At 40.5% G+C, this 19,114-nt stretch overlaps 1 protein-coding gene across 3 annotated transcripts in view; it reads right to left on the reverse strand.

The window, feature by feature from the left end:
• SLC41A2 (solute carrier family 41 member 2) overlaps window positions 1–19,114 on the reverse strand; it is a 157,471-nt gene that overhangs the window by 34,390 nt on the left and 103,967 nt on the right. For all 3 annotated transcript variants that reach the window (XM_040408036.1, XM_040408031.1, XM_040408043.1), the window contains exons 9-10: window positions 3,712–3,843; window positions 1,811–1,959 (exon numbers count right to left, since the gene is read on the reverse strand). In XM_040408036.1, the coding sequence (XP_040263970.1) occupies window positions 1,811–1,959; window positions 3,712–3,843 (281 nt within the window). The remainder of the gene's footprint in view (window positions 1–1,810; window positions 1,960–3,711; window positions 3,844–19,114) is intronic.

Consider the following 19,114-nt stretch of genomic DNA (forward strand, 5'->3'; position numbering starts at 1 on the left):
GTCACAAAGGTTGTCACCTTGCTTACAAAAAACCCACCCACCGGTTTATAAAAAAGAGAAGTCCATGCGCATTTTTGGGCATGTTGCAGATTTTCAAATTAAATGCATTGCAAAGGATGAAATCTACCACAGAAATTGACAACAAATACACAATTATAGAAGGTGATGCAAAGGGTGAAATATGTGCAAAAGTGTATTTTACCATAGGGTGTAGGGTGGTATGGCTATGCTAAAGCAAATTTAGATTCCATCCTATTGTATTCTATCCTACAGAGTGGAATATTTGGATTTGTGGAAAAAAAACACAGTGGATGAACATTGTCTAAAAACAAATTATCAGGTATGTTTGTAAAAGTCAGCAATTTCAATTTTTTTAATGAAAGAAATTTAAAGGATTGTCCAAGATAATGAAAAGTCTTGTGTCAACTCTTGCAACTGCTTATGATGTGATACTCCCCTTTTTCTCCAGCACCATTCTCTACCGTGCTGGTGTGGTCCTACCGCCGCTAGTTTACAAACTGCAGTGGTGAAATGCCGGTATATGGCACCTGACTACTGCAGCCAATCACCACCCTCAGCATTTTACCTTTGAGGACAGCGATTGGCTGCAGCAGTAACGTTCCGTATACCTACACATCACTGTGCCTGATGCAGTGTCACAGATGTGCAGGTATACAACATGCGGCCGCTGCAGCCAATCACTGTCCTCACGGTAGACCACTAAGAACAGCGATTTGCTGCAGCGGTCACATGCTGTATACCAGAACCTTGCCACTGCTGCCCGTAAACTAGCAGCGTCAGGAGGACCAGACCACCACTGCAGAGAACAGCTCTGAAGAAAGGGGTGAGTATAGCATGATTTTTTTTTATTTTAAGCAACGGAAGGGCTTCTCAGAGATTTGTTAATTATCTTGGACAAACCCTTTAAGGCCTATTGCACACGACCGTATGGCTTTTTCAGTGTTTTGCGATCCGTTTTTCACAGATCCGTTGTTCCGTTTTTTGTTTCCGTTGTGTTTCCGTTTCTGTTCCGTTTTTCCGTTCCGTTTTTCCGTATGGCATATACAGTATACAGTAATTACATAGATAAAATTGGGCTGGGCATAACATTTTCAATAGATGGTTCAGCAAAAAACGGAACGGAAACGGAAGACATACGGATGCATTTCCGTATGTGTTCCGTTTTTTTGCGGACCCATTGACTTGAATGGAGCCACGGACTGTGATTTGCGGGCAATAATAGGACATGTTCTATGTTAAAACGGAACGGAAAAACGGAAATACGGAAACGGAATGCATACGGAGTACATTCCGTTTTTTTTGCGGACCCATTGAAATGAATGGTTCCGTATACGGACCGTATACGGAACGCAAAAAACGTCCAGTAAACGGGAAAAAAAAACGTCCGTGTGCAATAGGCCTAATGGTTTATGAAGTAATACTAATGTGGTAAGGCTAGGTTGACATATTTGACACATTTTCGTTTTTTCTGTTCCAATACAGGAACAGAATATTTTTTTTAAGTGTTGGATGCAGCATATGATGGACACCAAAGGTGCCTGAAGGATTCCACTGACTATACTGTGGTCCTTCTCGTTTCAGTCATGGATTCAAATCAATTACCTCACAAAATAGTGCTGCATGAAAGTGAAAAAAAAAAAAGGGATGGAATCTGCAACACAAACTGCTAACGGAAGCTCCACTTCCAACGTCAACCTAGTCTTATAGACACATATACACACTTTGTGTAAACAAATGTAGAGGTGAAACAAACAGAAGATTCACTTTACTGCAATGTCATAAAGCCTACCTGTAGAAGAGCTGCCAATAAATAAACCATTATAAAGATAGGTGTCAGGGATGTGTGGCCACTCTTCATTAAATAGATGGTGTATAAAAAAATCAAGTGTCCAGGAATAACAAGGGACAGAAGAACTTGAGCCGATTTCTTATTCACCCCTGGAAAAGAAAACGTATTGCATTTATGGGTCTGTGGGTCATGAAGTCATTAGCGTAATGAAATCCTGTTCAATAATTTATTTTTAGTATTCACTTTCATGAATCATTATGCTGTGATAAAACAGCAGTTTGGCGTGTCTATGTCAGTAATTGCCAACCTCTGGTAATCCATCTTTATGGCACTTCACCAAATCAATGCCAGAGTAATTGTGATCATGAACAGCTCTAGAACCAAACAAACTAAATCTATTCCATTGCAAACTGTAACGTTGACAGTAAGGCTGGGTTCACACGAGCGTGTCCGGATTAGTTCCGGATGCGTCCCGGTGTGTTGAGGCAAACCCGCGCGAGTAAGAATGCAATTGCAGTCAGTTTTGACTGCGATTGCGTTCCAATGTTCAGTTTTTATCGCGCGGGTGCAATGTGTTTTGCACGCGCGTGATAAAAAACCGACTGTGGTACCCAGACCCGAACTTCTTCACAGAAGTTCAAGTTTGGGTTCGGTGTTGTGTAGATGTTATTATTTCCCCTTATAACATGGTTATAAGGGAAAATAATAGCATTCTGAAAACAGAATGCTTAGTAGATGATCAATTGAGGGTTAAAAAAAAAAATAAAAATTAACTCACCTTCTCCTCCTGACGTCACCAAAGGTCCTTTAGCCCATAGTTCATCTTTTAAAGAACTAAAGACCGGGAAAACTACGCGAACAAGAGGAGAAGGTGAGTTAATTTTTTTTATTTTTTTTAACCCTCAATTGATCACCTACTATGCATTCTGTTTTCAGAATGCTATTATTTTCCCTTATAACCATGTTATAAGGGAAAATAATATAGTGAATAGACAGTCACCTAGCAACCATGCGAGAAAATCGCACCGCATCCGCACTTGCTTGCAGATGCTTGCGATTTTCACGCAACCCCATTCCCTTCTATGGGGCCTGCGTTGCGTGAAAAATGCAGAATATAGAGCATGCTGCGATTTTCACGCAACGCACAAGTGATGCGTGAAAATCACCGCTCATCTGAACAGCCCCATAGAAATGAATGGGTCAGGATTCAGTGCGGGTGCAATATGTTCACCTACCGCATTGCACCCGCGCGGAATATTCGCCCGTGTGAACGCAGCCTAAGTGTTTAATTTCCCTGCAGTGCCTCCACAGGGAAAATTAGGAATTACCGTATTTTTTTAAGACACACTTTTTCCCCCTCAGGGAGGCACACGAAGGGGCAAGTATAGGGATGCTAGAGCTGGCTCTACTCACCGCTCCCTGTTCTTCTTCTGGGCTCTGTGATGTGCTATGTCCTGACTACATATATCAGGAGGTAAGTGCACGTAGGCGTGCACCTTGCCCTGACGCTGTGTATAGTCAGGTCAAAGAGCAGCGCAGGGCATGGAAGAAGACGAAGGAGCGGTCAGTGCAGGAAGAGCACGCTGTCCAGAGCAGGAGAGGTAAGTTGTTTTTTATGTCTGATCTGAGATCTGATGAATATTAGGGGTCTGATCTGAGGTCTGATGAAAAAAAAAAAATTCAGATTTTCCTTCTTTTAAACATAGAAGCGTCTTATAATCAGGTGCGTCTTATAAAGAGAAAAATACGGTACACGGTACCCACTTAAATCAGTGGGCTGCCTGTGAAATGCTTGGACTTGCTGACTCCATTCTATGCAGAGAGCATTCTACTCATTCATAATTGCATAATCAAGTATTTGCAAAGTGTTGGTTTGTTTAGAACACCCATTTTCAGGTTACCTGTTCCACAAAAGGTCCTGCAGGGGTGAAAACAGCCTGTTGCTTCATCGGGTAGCTCTCCAGGAATGCTGTGTAAATGCAAATAAGTGGAAATTCTGCTGGCCTGTATGGCTACCAAATTTCCTCCAATACCTACAGAGATTATAAAAAAAACATATTGATCACAGTGAATGAATAGATTTTATACAGAAATCAAATGTTTAAACTTTAACTCATGAGGAAGAGTTATTATCATGAGGGGAAATTTAAAGTCAGTTTTGCCAGAGTCTTGATAAATTTGGAGCACCTTTAACGGAACAAAGGATCTGCTAAATGAAAGAACAATCAGCAAGGTCAGCTCAACCAGGCATTATGCCTGGTTTAATAGAGTTGATACTGCCGATAGATGCTCTTTAGGTTCGACACTTCTGTCTTGAAATGTTACTGCACTCTCTACATGACATGTTTATTGGAGTGAGATTGAGACAATTTCTGCAACTTTCTAAAAAATTGATAAATCTGCCTAAAGGCTAGCCAGGTCCACTTTTCCATCCACTTTTTGAAACTGGAGTGGTGTGAAAATGCAAAATGTCACAATTTTTTTTACAAATAAGCCCAAAAATGTGCAAATTCCTATTGCGACATTTGAAGCAAAAATGATGGCACGCAGTACTTGTAAACTCCAACCCCACGCCAAAGTTGTAAAAGAAACCAAATCTAAACCATAAGAATAGGGAATTTTTACTACTGTAAAACTGTCCACGCGACAGTACCCCTACAAATATCACCACACATAAGGGCTGTAATGACGACAGAAGCAGACCTAGCACGTGGCCAAAAGCAAACAAGTACCAGCGAAACAATGGGAGAGGGGAGAGAGACTCAGTAGGAAAGAGTACACAAAGTACTCTTACAGAAATGTAAGCCGAGAACTGAGAGTTTGGCTAGATACACATATGGTATTTTACGCAGTGTTTTAATTGGAGCTTTTGTTCGCTCAAAAATTCTGCATCCATATGTTACTTTATTGTGTATAGTATTTTTCTGTTCTTCTGATGGATCAGAAGAATGGAAAAACAAAACGGTCATGTTAAAAAACCCTTATGTGTTATGTGGAGGCAAGGCGGTTTGGCCAAGCAGGTCCGTGCCCTGTGGAGAAGCATTTTCTTCTGACACCCTACATGGCAATTTAGGAGGCACCAATCTAGTTGGTGCGACTGAAGCCATTAGTTCATACAAGTGTCCTAATTTTAAGGTAAATTAACGCTTTATTGGCAAATAGCATATACACGGTACATTGCTTATACTGTATAATCAAATAAGAGAAGCAAAAGTCTGGGTGGGTTAGACAAAAAAGGACACAATACCTTTTTTTTTTTATTATTCATAAAAGAACGCACACAATTAATAGAGAGAAGGTGTCATGAATAGTCAGAGAAAGATGCAAGAACAAACAGAGGAAAAAAACGGGGTGCAGTTGTACATCCAGTGAATACTTTGTGCAAGGAAATCCAGCATGAGAGGGCATCACTTTCTCCGATATGGCTGGGTATACACGTTTAGTTTTTCAGACGCAGTTTTTGAAGCCAAAGCCAGGAGTGGGTTCAAAAAGAGGATTAGGTTCAACCTTTCCTTTAACTGTGGCCTTCATTTATGATCCATTCATAGCTTTAGCTTCAAAAACTGCATAAAAAAAACCTCAATATGTACACCCAGTCTAAGGGTTCATGCACACGACTATGTGCCGGCCGGGCCCGTATTTCAGCCCGCAAAAAGCGGGTCCGCAAAATACGGACCCTGGACATTCTGGCACCGCTTCACGGATGCGGACCCATTCACTTGAATGGGTCCACAATCCGGAAGGTCGGTGTGAAACGGAGGCACGGAACCCCACGGAAGCACTACGGAGTGCGTCCGTGGGGTTTCTGTCCGTGCCTCTCCACCGCAAAAAAGTAGTGCATGCACTATTTTTTTTTGCAGTGCGGATCGCGGACCCCATTCAAGTCGCAATGTACCCCATTCAAGTTGCCTGTGCAATTTGCGGTCCCAGCATGGGCCCGACTGGCACATGGTCGTGTGCATGAGCCCTAATTTTAAGAGGATGTGTCCAGGTGACAGAACTTATTTTCAGAGCGAGTCCAAGCCGAAGCATAAAGAACACTTCAAGCACACAAAAATAACCTGAACAGCTTTATCACTTGTGCAGGGAACGAAGACGTAAAATCCTCCACAATATCTACGTGTAGCAATAATACATGTGAACTTGCATAAAATATCTTATGTAATGGGCCCGTCATATACATTAGATGCTGTAGTGTGCAGCATGAGCTGTGTGGAAGAGGATGACAATATATAAACCATAGCCTGGCACCGTCTAATTCTGAACACAGGCAAAATGACCCTGGCAGATTCCTACCGCCTTTGCAGGAGGACTGCAGCTTGTGATATAATGCTGTGGAAGGGACATTACCATGTTGTGCTTTTCCCATTGTGGCCAGTGCAGATTAATGAATCTGTTTCGTTGCTCATTACTGCCCACAACGTGTCTGTTTCATCTGAAATACCAGCGGTATTTTATTAAGAACCCTGTGGGCTTTAAACAATATTTGAAATCTCTTTCCTTTAATCCTCAGCGCACAGCATCCTGTTATGTATGTACAGATGATAGCGGTGTCCTCCTTTTGATGCTAAAAACATCTTTTTTCTCAGTTGTTGTCATCCTAAGCTTTTTATCCTTTTTCATATAGGTCATCTGCCAATGCTGGGTCTAGATCACGAGTAGCCTAAATAAGTAAGCTGGCAGTCTGCCACGGATCTGGGCTTAACATATTGCTCGAATGGGAAGCCGTACAGAAAGCAAAACTAGTGGCTGCAGACGTGCAAATAATTTCTGCCGTCTGGTGTATTGCCTCATTGCGTCAATGGCAGCATTTACACCGGTAAAGCACTTGCCAACGTTTTATTCTACTAGGACATTTAACATTAACACATTCATAGCTAGATCAAGAGACCTATAATCCATTAAAAAATACATAACAGACAGCAAGGCAAAACTGAAGGTAACTTTCAAATGTTTTTTAAAACAATATTTTTTTCTGGCAATTTTCTGTTAGGCCGTATTCACATCTGCACTGAGCTTGCATTGGTAGTTCAGTTGCCTTTAAGAGAAAACTATTGCTGCATGCAACGCTATTCTTTCATCAAAGTTATAGACTCCTTGGTTGAACCAAAGGGATCCCATTATAAATCAATGGGGTCCACTGGACGCTGTCGGGGTCCATCATGTGGAGGATAAGGTACTGTGGTTACCGTTACCAGAGATGTGAGCAGATCTTTGGGTGCAGTATTGATTAGAATTAGTCTTTAATAACGAACTTTTTAAAATTTTATTAAGACTGTCATGTGAGAGATCTCTACATTAAAAGCGATTGTGTCTACTGAACAGTCTCCAGTAAGATGGAGAGCCAAACGGACCACATGCTAAATAAAACAAAGCTCTGTCAGTACTTGAGCAATCCAGTGCAGATAACCTATTGGCATCATGACATCCACAAGCTAGATTTAAGCACAACATGGTAGGGTAAATCTAAAGGACATGGAAGCAAATGGAAGCATTCCTCATGACTATGTGGAAAGAGAGGCATCTGCATATATTGTTTACATGTTGTATATGTTGCAGCCTTGTGCAAACATTTTCAGACCCTTTAGTCAGTACTTAGTTGAAGCACCTTTGGTAGCAATTACAGCCACCTGTCTTCTTGGGTTTGAAGCCACACGGTCTGCACACCTGGATTTGGGGATTTTCTGCTATTCCTTTCTGCAGATCTTCTCAAGCTCTGTCAGGTATGATGGGGACCAGTTCTCTCCAAAGATGTTTGTTTGAGTCAGAGTCAGGTATCTCGTTGGGTCACTCAAGAACATTCTCAGAGTTGTCCCTTAGCCACTCCTGTGTTGTCTTGGCTGTGTGTTAAGGGTCATTTTCTTTTTGGAAGGTAAACCTTTGGCCCAGACTGAGGTCCAGAGCACTGTAGATCAGGTTTTCATTAAAAATATCTCTGTACTTTGCTCCATTCAGCTTTACCTCAGCCCTGACCAGTCTTACCAGTCTTGCTGTCCCAGCTGTTGACCGACCCCCCCCCCCTTCCCCGCTCACCAGCATGATGCTGCCACCACCATGCTTCTTTGCAAAGTATTGTGCAATGTCTGGGTTCCTTAAATCATGACGCTTAGAAGTGAGGCCAAAAAGTTTAACCTTGGTTTCATCAGACCAGAGTATCTTGTTTCTTACACCTTTAGGTGCCTTTTTGCAAACTTTCACGTGTCTTTTACTGAGGAGAGTCTTCTTTCTGGCCACTCTGCCCTAAAGCTCAGATTGGTGGAGCGCTGCAGTGATGGTTGACCTTCTAAAAGTTTCTCCCACCTGCACACAAGATCTTTGGAGTTCAGCCAGAGTGCCCATTGGGTTCTTAGTTACCTTTCTTACCAAGGCCCTTCTCCCCTGATTACTTGGTTTGGTGGGGAGACCAGCTCAAGGAACATTCCTGGTTCTTCCAAACTTCTTTTATTTTAACTATAGAGGCCACTGTGCTCTTGGGAACTTTCAGTGCAGCAGAATTTTTTTTGTATTCTTCTCCAGATCTGTCCATACGCACAATTCGGTCTCTGAGCTCTGCAGGCAGATCTTTACTCCTCATAGCTTGGTTTTTGCTCTGAAATGCATTGTCAGCTATGAGATCTTATATAGACAGGGGTGTGCCTTTCCAAATCATGTCCAATCAACTAACGCTGTGGCCCCTTCAATGTCCTAAAGAAGCGGATGTGGTCCTGGGATCAACTGTGTTTTAAGCAATTATCCCACTAACATAAATTGAAATGAGACCACATCTAGAATACATTTTAGTACAAATGGGTGTAGTTTATTTATTTTTTTAAATCCTCACTTCTGCATATTTTCAATGTCTCCATGGTTTTCTGCACTTCTGGGCTCTGTATTGAAAATGGGGATGGCACCTAACAACTTCCCAACACACTAATCTATGGTGATCATCTAAACCAAGAGCTGCAGGTGGACATAACCATTGGCAATGGATTTCTAAAACAAAAGCGGGACATGTGCTATCACGTTTTCTAATGATTTCTAATAATTGAGCTTAGTTTATATTAATGGGAAAACCCCTTTTAGATGTTGATTTTCAAATGTAGAATTTTACAAAATCACATCCACATGCAGTGGATATTGACCTAAGGTGTGGATTTCAAAACTGAAGCATGTCAATTTATGCTGAAGGTTTTCACCTCAAATTTCACCTTTTGCAACGCACAGGGTGAAATGTGCAGCAAAAACAAACAAATACACAAAAGATTATGCAGCACAGAATGTAATTTATAGGTAGACTACCTTAGCAAACCCTATGCAGCCAACTTCTATACAGCCAGATTAATATAAGAAGCACTACAGGATTTTTTCGCCTATATAACATAGTGTAGGATATACCATTATCAAATAAGATAGAGGTTTTTGTGTATGTCTTGTGTATAACTGTTTTATTTGATGTGCCATTTGTGGGTTGTCAGACATATTGATTACTAACGGTTTTTCTAATGAATCCTACATTTTTAATCATGGCTGGCTTTGTAGAGACAGAGGGGGCTCAGTGTCATCACACTGTACTGCTGTGTACTGGCAGCCATGACAGACCAGTGACACAGAGCTGCTGTCCCCCCTCACACTGCACAGGCTCCATGTATTCCTATGTAATGTAGCCTGAGTCTGTCTGCCTTGTCCTCGCTCTCTTCCCTGACAACTCTTACATGCAGGAGGCAGGGAGACCAGTGTAAAGCTACATCTCATAGAACTACACTGGAGAGTCTGCACACACAGATAGTACAGACAGTGTGAGTCAGGAGGTTTATGTAACTTCAGCTAATCACTGTATACACTCATCTACTATACAGTTGAAACCAGAAGTTTACATACACTATATAAAAAGACACATATGCATGTTTTTCTAAATATCTGACATGAAGTCAGAATAAACCTTTCCTGTTTTTGGTGAATTAGGATTATTATTATTTTCCAAATGCCAGAACGAGAGAGATGATGTTTAAGGCATTTTTATTACTTTTTGCAAAGTCAAAAGTTTACAAAAACATTTCATTAATATTTAGTACCATTGCCATTAAACTGTATGACTTGGGTCAAACGTTTTGGATATCCTTCCAGAAGCTTCTCACAATAGTTGGTTGGAATTTGGGCCCATTCCTCCTGACAAAACTGGTGTAGCTGAGCCATGTTTGTTGGTCGCCTTGCTCGCACCTGCCTTTTCAGCTTTGCCCATAAATTTTTAATAGGATTGAGATCAGGGCTTTGTGATGGCCACTCCAAAACACTGACTTTGTTAGCCTTAAGCTACTTTGTAACCAGTTTTGCAGTATGCTTCGGGTCATTGTCCATTTGGAAGACCCATTTCCGCTCAAGTTTAAACTTCCTGGCTGATTTCTTGAGATGTTGCTTCAGTATTTCCACATAATCTTCTTTCCTCATGATGCCATCTATTTTGTGAAGTGCACCAGTCCCTCCTGCAGCAAAACAACCCCACAACATAATGCTGCCACTCCCGTGTTTCACAGTTGGGATGGTGTTCTTAGGCTTCCAAGCTTCTCCCTTTTTCCTCCAAACGTAACGATGGTCATTATGGACAAAAAGTAAAATTTTAGTTTCATCAGATCACATGAAATGTCTCCAAAAATGTAGGTCTTTGTTCCTGTGTGCATTTGCAAACATTAATCTGGCTTTTTTATGTTTCTTTTGGAGTAATGGCTTCTGCCTCGCAGAGTGGCCTTTCAGCCCATGTTGATACAGCACTCGTTTCACTGTGGATATTGACACAATCTTACCAGCTTCCGCCATCATCTTTACAAGGTCTTGGGTTGATATGCACATGTCGGACCAAGGCACGTTCATCTCTGGGACACAGAAGCCGTCTCCTTCCTGAGCGGTATGATGGCTGGACATTCCCATCTTGTTTGTACTTGCGTATAATTGTTTGTTACATATGAATGAGGCACCTTCAGGTATCTTGAAATTGCACCCAAGGTTGAGCCAGACTTGTGCAAGTCCACAATTCTCTTCATTATATCTTGGCTGATTTCTTTAGACTTTCCCATGATGCTACACAAAGAAGCAGCGTGTTTCAGGCGTGCATATAAATACATTCACAGGTGTGTCTCTAATTAACTCAGATGTTGCCAACAAACCTAACAGAAGCTTCCAAACACATGACATCATCATATGGGCAGTCCAGAATTGTTTAAAGGCATAGTAATCTTAGTGTATGTAAACTTTTGACATTGCAGAAAGTAATAAAAATGCCTTAAAACATTCACTCTCTCTCATTATTCTGGCATTTGACAAATAATAATTATGGTAATCCTAATTGACCAAAAACAGGAAAGGTTTATTCTGATTTCATGTCAGATATTGAGAAAAACATGCATATGTGTCTTTATATATAATGTATGTAAACTTCTGGTTTCAACTGTATCTGCACTCCTGGTCCTTTACATATGGGAGACATTATATCTCCAACAGAATACAGGGATATAAAGAAGAACAAAGAAAACATGGAGGATGGAGAGGGGCGGGGCCTGGGAGTTGTCAGGCGTTATTTGATAGATGATAATGTCATCCTGTAGTTCACATAGAAAGACTGTTGGGAGACTGACCACTGAGGACTATACAGGACAGTGAGCTCTGGGCTGGTGGTCAGACTTGAGATCACATAACCAGCTTCCCATAATGAAAAGAATCAAAATGTATGAATGCAACTAAGTTATGGTGCAACAAGTTACACTGCAAGAATACTGGTTGTGAGTTAGCATTATATATAAGAATTAAAAAAAAAAAAACTTGGAAGTCCTTCTTTAACCCCTTAAGGACTCAGGAAGTACTGATACGACCTAACTTTAGATCGCGATTGCGGCGGGGGTTAATCGCAACAGGATGTCCGCTGAAATCATTCAGCGGGCATCCTGTCACAACGCCGGGGGGGGGGGTCCCGTGTGGATCGCCACAAACCGCAGGTCAATTCAGACCTGCGGTTTGCGGCTTTTACCTGTGGTTGCGGCGGTGATCCGGCGTGCCATCGGGTCCCCGTGCGGCTGTAGGGGGGACCCGATGGCATGGAAGGCAGCGCGATGTCTAAGGAAGGCATCGCGCTGCCTTCCGGTGAAGAGCCTGTGAGATCCAGCCTCCTGGATCTAACAGGCCGGAAGCTGTATGAGTAATACACACAGTATTACTCATACAGCCAATGCATTCCAATACAGAAGTATTGGAATGCATTGTAAAAGGGATTAGACCCCCAAAAGTTGAAGTCCGAAAGTGGGACAAAAAAGAAAGTAAAAAAAAAAGTTGAAAAAATAAAGTCCCCCCCCCAAAAAAAATTAAAAGTTTCAAGTAAAAATAAACAAAAACGTCATTTTCCCCAAATAAAGTTAAAAAAAAATTGGTAAAAAATAGGAAAAAATAAAAGTATACATATTAGATATCGCCGTGTCCGTATCGACCGGCTCTATAAACATATCACATGACCTAACCCCTCAGAAGAACACCCCGTAAAAAATAAAAAGTAAAAACTTTGTCACCTTACATCACAAAAAGTGTAATAGCAAGCGAACAAAAAGTCATATGCACCCCAAAATAGTGCCAATAAAACAGTCATCTCATCCCACAAAAATCATACCCTACCCAAAGTAATCGCACAAAAACTGAAAAATTGATGTGGAAACACTAAAACATTATTTTTTTTGCTTCAAAAATGAAATCATTGTGTAACACTTACATAAATAAAAAAAAAAGTATACATATTAGGTATCGCAGCGTCTGTAATAACTTGCTCTATAAAAATATCACATGACCTAACCCTTCAGGTGAATACCGTAAAAAAATTAAAATAAAAACTGTGTAAAAAAAGCCATTTTTTGTCACCTTACATCACAAAAAGTGTAATAGCAAGCGATCAAAAAGTTACACGCACACCAAAATAGTGCCAATTAAACCGTCATCTCATTTCGCAAAAATCATACCCTACCCAAGGTAATCGCCCAAAAACTGAAAAAATGATGGCTCACAGACTATGGAAACACTAAAAACATGATTTTTTTTTTGTTTCAAAAAAGAAATCATTGTGTAAAACTTACATAAATAAAAAAAGTATACATATTAGGTATCGCCGCATCCGTGACAACCTGGTCTATAAAAATATCACATGATCTAACCTGTCAGATGAATGTTGTAAATAACAAAAAATAAAAACGGTGCAAAAACAGCTATTTCTTGTTACCTTGCCTCACAAAAAGTGTAATATAGAGCAACCAAAAATCATATGTACCCTAAACTAGTACCAACAAAACTGACACCCTATCCCGTAGTTTCTTAGATGGGGTCACTTTTATGGAGTTTCTACTCTAGGGGTGCATCAGGGGGGCTTCAAATGGGAAATGGTGTAAAAAAAAAACAGTCCAGAAAAACCTGCCTTCCAAAAACCGTATGGGATTCCTTTCCTTCTGCGCCCTGCCGTGTGCCCGTACAGCGGTTTACGACAACATATGGGGTGTTTCTGTAAACTACAGAATCAGGGCCATAAATATTGAGTTCGGTTTGGCTGTTAACCCTTGCTTTGTAACTGGAAAAAAATTATTAAAATGGAAAATATGCCAAAAAAGTGAAATTTTGAAATTGTATCTCTATTTTCCATTAATTCTTGTGGAACACCTAAAGGGTTAACGACGTTTGTAAAATCAGTTTTGAATACCTTGAGGGTTGTAGTTTCTAGGGATCGACCGATTATCGGTTTTACCGATATTATCGGCCGATATTCAGGATTTTGAACGTTATCGGTATCGGCATCTATTTTGCCGATTTACCGATAACGTATTGGGAACACAGAACGCGCTGCTCTCAGCGCTCTCTGTGTTCCCTCAGCAGCACAGGGGAGAAGGAAGCAGTGTCTCCCTCCCCCTGTGATGCTGCTGCAGCCAATTAGAGGAGAGAGGACAAAAGAAGGGGAGGGGCTGTGGCCACCGATCCACCAATGAAGATAAGTCTTTCATTAATTCATATACAGGAGGCGGGTGCTGGCTGCAGAATCACATAGCCGGCTCCCGACCTCTATGAGCAGTAGCTGCGATCTGCGGTAGTTAACCCCTTAGGTGCCGCGGATCGCAGCTACCGCTCATAGAGGTCGGGAGCCGGCTATGTGATTCTGCAGCCAGCTCCCGCCTCCTGTATATGAATTAATGAAAGACTTATCTTCATTGGTGGTGCAGTGAGCCCCCCCAAGCCCCCCAGTATTAATCATTGGTGGCGCAGTGCGCCCCCCACCCCCATCCCAGTATTAAAAACTTTTGTGGTGCAGTGCGCCCCCCACCCAAGTCCCCCCCCCAGTATTAATCATTGGTGGCAGTGGCCACAGGATCCCCTCTCTCCTGCTCCTCCGATCGGAGCCCCAGCAGTGTAAGCCTGGGCCTCCTATCGGTTACCATGGCAGCCAGGACGCTACTGAAGCCCTGGCTGCCATGTTCAGCTCCCTGCTGCTGTGTGCACAAAGCACAGAGCAGCAGGGACAGTGTGAGATCCTATTCACCCTGACAGATCTCTATCAGGGTGAATAGGACAAGGGTTCTAGTCCCTAAGGGGGCTAAAAGTAAGTATAAATGAAAAAAGAAAGATTTACAAAAAAAAATTAAAATACACGTTAACAATAAACATTAATTTTCAGCAGATTTGTATAGGAAATTTTTTTTTTTTTTTAAATGAAAATTCCCAGAATATCGGTATAAATTATCGGCTATCGGCCTCGGTATCGGCCCTAAAAAAATCAATATCGGTCGATCCCTAGTAGTTTCTAGAATGGGGTCATTTTTGGGTGGTTTCTATTATGTAAGCCTCGCAAAGTGACTTCAGACCTGAACTGGTCCCTAAAAATTGGGTTTTTGAAAATTTCTGAAAAATTTCAAGATTTGCTTCTAAACTTCTAAGCCTTGTAACATCCCCAAAAAATAAAATATAATTTCTAAAATGATCCAAACATGAAGTAGACATATGGGGAATGTAAAGTAATAACTAAACTATTTTTGGATGTATTACTATGTATTATAAAAGTAGAGAAATTGAAACTTGGAAATTTGCAATTTCTTACAAATTTTTGGCAAATTTGGTATTTTTTTATAAATAAAAATGATTTTTTTTTACTTCATTTTACCAGTGTCATGAAGTACAATATGTGACGAAAAAACTATCTCAGAATGGCCTGGATAAGTCAAAGCGTTTTAAAGTTATCAGCACTTAAAGTGACACTGGTCAGATTTGCAAAAGTCCTTAAGGTGAAATAGGGCTGAGTCCTTAAGGGGTTAACCCCTTCTACCCTAGGCCAGTTTGCACCTTCCTGCCCAGGCCATTTTTTGCTAATCTGACATGTGTCACTTTATGTGGTAATAACTTTGGAACACTTTTACTTATCAAAGCCATTCGGAGATTGTTTTCTCGTGACACATTGTACTTTATGACAGTTATAAATTTGGATCAATATATTTAACCTTTATTTTTTTTAAAATCCCAAATAAACAAAAAATTTGAAAAATTCACAATTTTCTACATTTCAATTTCTCTGCTTTTAAAAGAAAAAGTAATGCCTCATAAAATATTTATTACTTAACATTCCCCATATGTCTAGTTTATGTTGGCATCATTTTAAAAATATGTCATTTTATTTTTTAGGACGTTAGAACGCTTAGACTTTTTAAGGACCAGTTCAGTTCTGAAGTCACTATGTGAGGCTTACATAGGAGAAACCACCGATAAATGACATTTTAGAAACTACATCCCTCAAGTTGTTTAAAACTGATTTTACAAACTTTGCTAACCCTTTAGGTACTCCACAAGAATTAAAGGAAAATGGAGATGACATTTCTAAATTTCACTTTTTTGGCAGACTTTCCATTTTAATTCATTTTTTCCTGTAACACAGCAAGGGTTAACAGTCAAACAAAACTCAATATCTATTACCCTGATTCTGCCGTTTACATCAGTTTTCCAACACACGTGGGGTGTTTCTGTAAGGGCACACAGCAGGGCTCAGAAGGAAATGAGCGCTGCATGGTTTTTGGAAGGCAGATTTTGCTGGACTGGTTTTTAGACACCATGTCCCATTTGAAGCCCCCCTGATGCACCCTACAGTAGAAACTCCCAAAAAGTGACCCCCATATTGGGAACTACAGGATAAAGTGACTATTTTGGGGCACATATGATTTTTGATCGTTCTATATTAAGTTTTTTATAAGGCATGGTAACCAAAAAATGGCTGTTCTGGCATACAGGTGAAACTCAAAAAATTTGAATATCGTGCAAAAGTTCATTTATTTCAGTAATGCAACTTAAAAGGAGTTGCATTAATGCAACTTAAAATTAGAATATTGTGAAAAGGTTCAATATTTTAGGCTCAAAGTGTCACACTCTTGTCAGCTAATTAATCCATACCCCCTAAGCAAAGGGTACCTGATGTTTTTATAAGCTATAAGCCATAATCATCCAAATTATAACAAATAAAGGCTTGAAATATCTCGCTTTGCATGTAATGAGTCTATCTCATATGTTAGTTTTATCTTTTAAGTTGCATTACTGAAATAAATGAACTTTGCACGATATTCAAATTTTTCGAGTTTCACCTGTAGTTTTTATTTTTTGTTTTTTTACAATGTTCATCTGACAGGATAGATCATGTGTTATTTTTATAGAGCCCGTTGTTACAGACGCGACAATATCAAATACCGTATACCCATTTTTGAAAAAATAATGTTTTTGTGTTTCCATTTTCTGAACGCTATATTCTCGTTTTTTTCAGGAAGAGTTGATGTTTTTATTGGTACATAAAAATTTTTTGTGATCATTCAATATTACACTTTATGGGGCAAGGTGAAAAATTGGTTGTTTTGGCACAGTTTTTATTTTTTTATTTTTTACGGTGTTTACCTGAGGGGTTAGGTCATGTAATATTTTTATAGAGCAGGTCATTACGGAGGTGGCAATACCTAATATGTATACTTTTTTGTCATTTAAGTTTTACACAAAAAAAAAAAAAGATGTTTTGGGGTACTTTCACACTAACGTTTAAGTTTTCCGGTATTGAGTTCTGTCATAGGGGCTCAATACCGGAACAAAACGCTTCAGTTTTGTCCCCATTTATTGTCAATGGGGACAAAACTGAACTGAACACAACGGAATGCTCCAAAATGCATTCCGTTCCGTTTAGTTGCGTTCCCAGGCCGGAGAGCAAACCGCAACATGCTGCGGATTGCTTTCTGTCCTAGGATGTGGACAAAGACAGATAATACAACCGGATCCGTTCATAATGGATGCAGATGGTTGTATTATCAGTAACGGAAGCGTTTTAGCTGGACCCGGCCGGATCAGGAAAAACTCTAATGTGAAAGTAGCCTTAGAGTCTCCATATTCTGAGAGCCATGTTTTTTTTTTTTTTTTAAGGCGATTGTCTTAGTAGGGGCTCATTTTTGGAGGATGAGGTGACGATTTGATTGGTACTAATTTGGGATGCGTATGACTTTTCGATTGCTTGGTATTACACTTTTTGTGATGTAAGGTGACAATTTTTAATTTTTTTTTTACGGTGTTCACTTGAGGGGTTAGGTCATGTGATATTTTTATAGAGCAGGTCGTTACAGTTGTGGCAATACCTAATATGTATACTTTTTTATTTATTTAAGTTTTACACAATAAAAGCATTTTTGAAACAAAAAAAATTATGTTTTAGTGTCTCCATATTCTGAGAGCCATATTTTTTTTTTTTTTTTTTTTGGGGGGGGGGGGGGGGTGATTGTCTTATGTAGGGGTTCATTGTTTGCAGGATGAGTGACTGATTGGTACTCTTTTGGAGTCCATGTGACTTTTTGATTGCTTGGCATTACACGTTTTGTGATGTAAGGTGACAAAAATTGCTTTTTTTGGCACAGTTTCTATATATTCTTTTTTTACAGTGTTTATCTGATGAGGTAGATTATGTGATATATTTATAGAGCCAGTCATTACGGTGTGTTTTTTCTTCTTTTTTTTTTTCTTTTTTTATTATAAAATTAGGGAAAAGGGACTTTTTTTTTCCCTTTTTTATTATTAATTTTTATTTTATTTTTTACTTTTTGTTTCCATTTCTGTCCCACTCTGGGACTTCAACTTTTGGGGGTCTGATCCCCTCTGCAATACATCTGTATTGTAATGCATGGCCTCTTAGTGTATTATTCAGTGTAATACACTAACAGGTTGCCTAGGAGAACCAGCCTGAGGCTGGATCTCCTCGGCTTCCGTAGAAGGCAGGTCTCGATGCCTCTGCAAGGCATCGGGCTGCCTTCTTATCCATCGGTTTCCCATCACTGCAGGGCGGGGAACCGATGGAGATCCTCACTGACCTCAAACGCCTCACTGACTGTGGCATAGAAAGGGTTAATCTGCCAGCATCCGCTTTGAAAGCAATATCGGCGGATACAGCAGGGGTCTGGCTATCAGTGACTGCTGGGCCCCTGCACTGATCGGGCGGGAACCAGAGCGGTGCCCGCTCGATCAGCATGTCGTAATTGCAGGAAGTCACCTGCCGCTATGACGTACTATTACATAATTGGTCGGGAAGGGGTTAAAGGTACTGTGCCACTAATAACATAAGAGAAAAGTGTTTGATTTCTGGGGGGGGTCTGACTGCTACTCATAGAAATCATGAAAATGACGGTCCTGAAGTACCATTGAACTGCCCCATGAAAATGGAATGGTAGTGCATATGAGTGACTACCACTCCAATCATTTCTATGGGACTGCCATAAGCGCTGTTCTCAGCAGTCTCATGGAAGTGAATGGGGCGGTGGTCATGGATCTGCACCATAAATGGTATTAGTGGCACAACCCCATTAAACACCCCGACGACCAGTGATTGGCTGTAGCAGTCATGCGCAGCTGATGTGATGTCATCGCTGCCGCCGTGTACATAAAGCCCGGCGGGGAGAAATGGAGCGGCAGTGCTGGATCTACTAGGCAAGTAATGCTGCATTTATTATTTTACTGCCATGTTTCCATTTAAGTAACTTTTATATCTGGTTCCATGAGCTAAAATACACCTTAACAGTAGCAAGAGCAATGTTAAGAAAAAAAAGAGCAATAATTAAAATAAAAAGAGAAATATGAGAAATTCAACTCTGCTACATCTGCATATGGACAGTTGGCTGACAGATGGATACGTCGTTGATCTTCTAAACTGTACTTGACATCTGTAAAAATAGTGAAGCATCTTTTACTGCGCCAATGTCAGAAGACTGTTTCTTGTCTCACAAGAGACGGATTTACCATAGACGAGAGAGAGGTCAAGTA

This window comes from Bufo bufo, chromosome 1 (assembly GCF_905171765.1).
Source record: "Bufo bufo chromosome 1, aBufBuf1.1, whole genome shotgun sequence".
In the NCBI taxonomy this organism is placed as follows: Eukaryota; Metazoa; Chordata; class Amphibia; order Anura; family Bufonidae; genus Bufo; species Bufo bufo.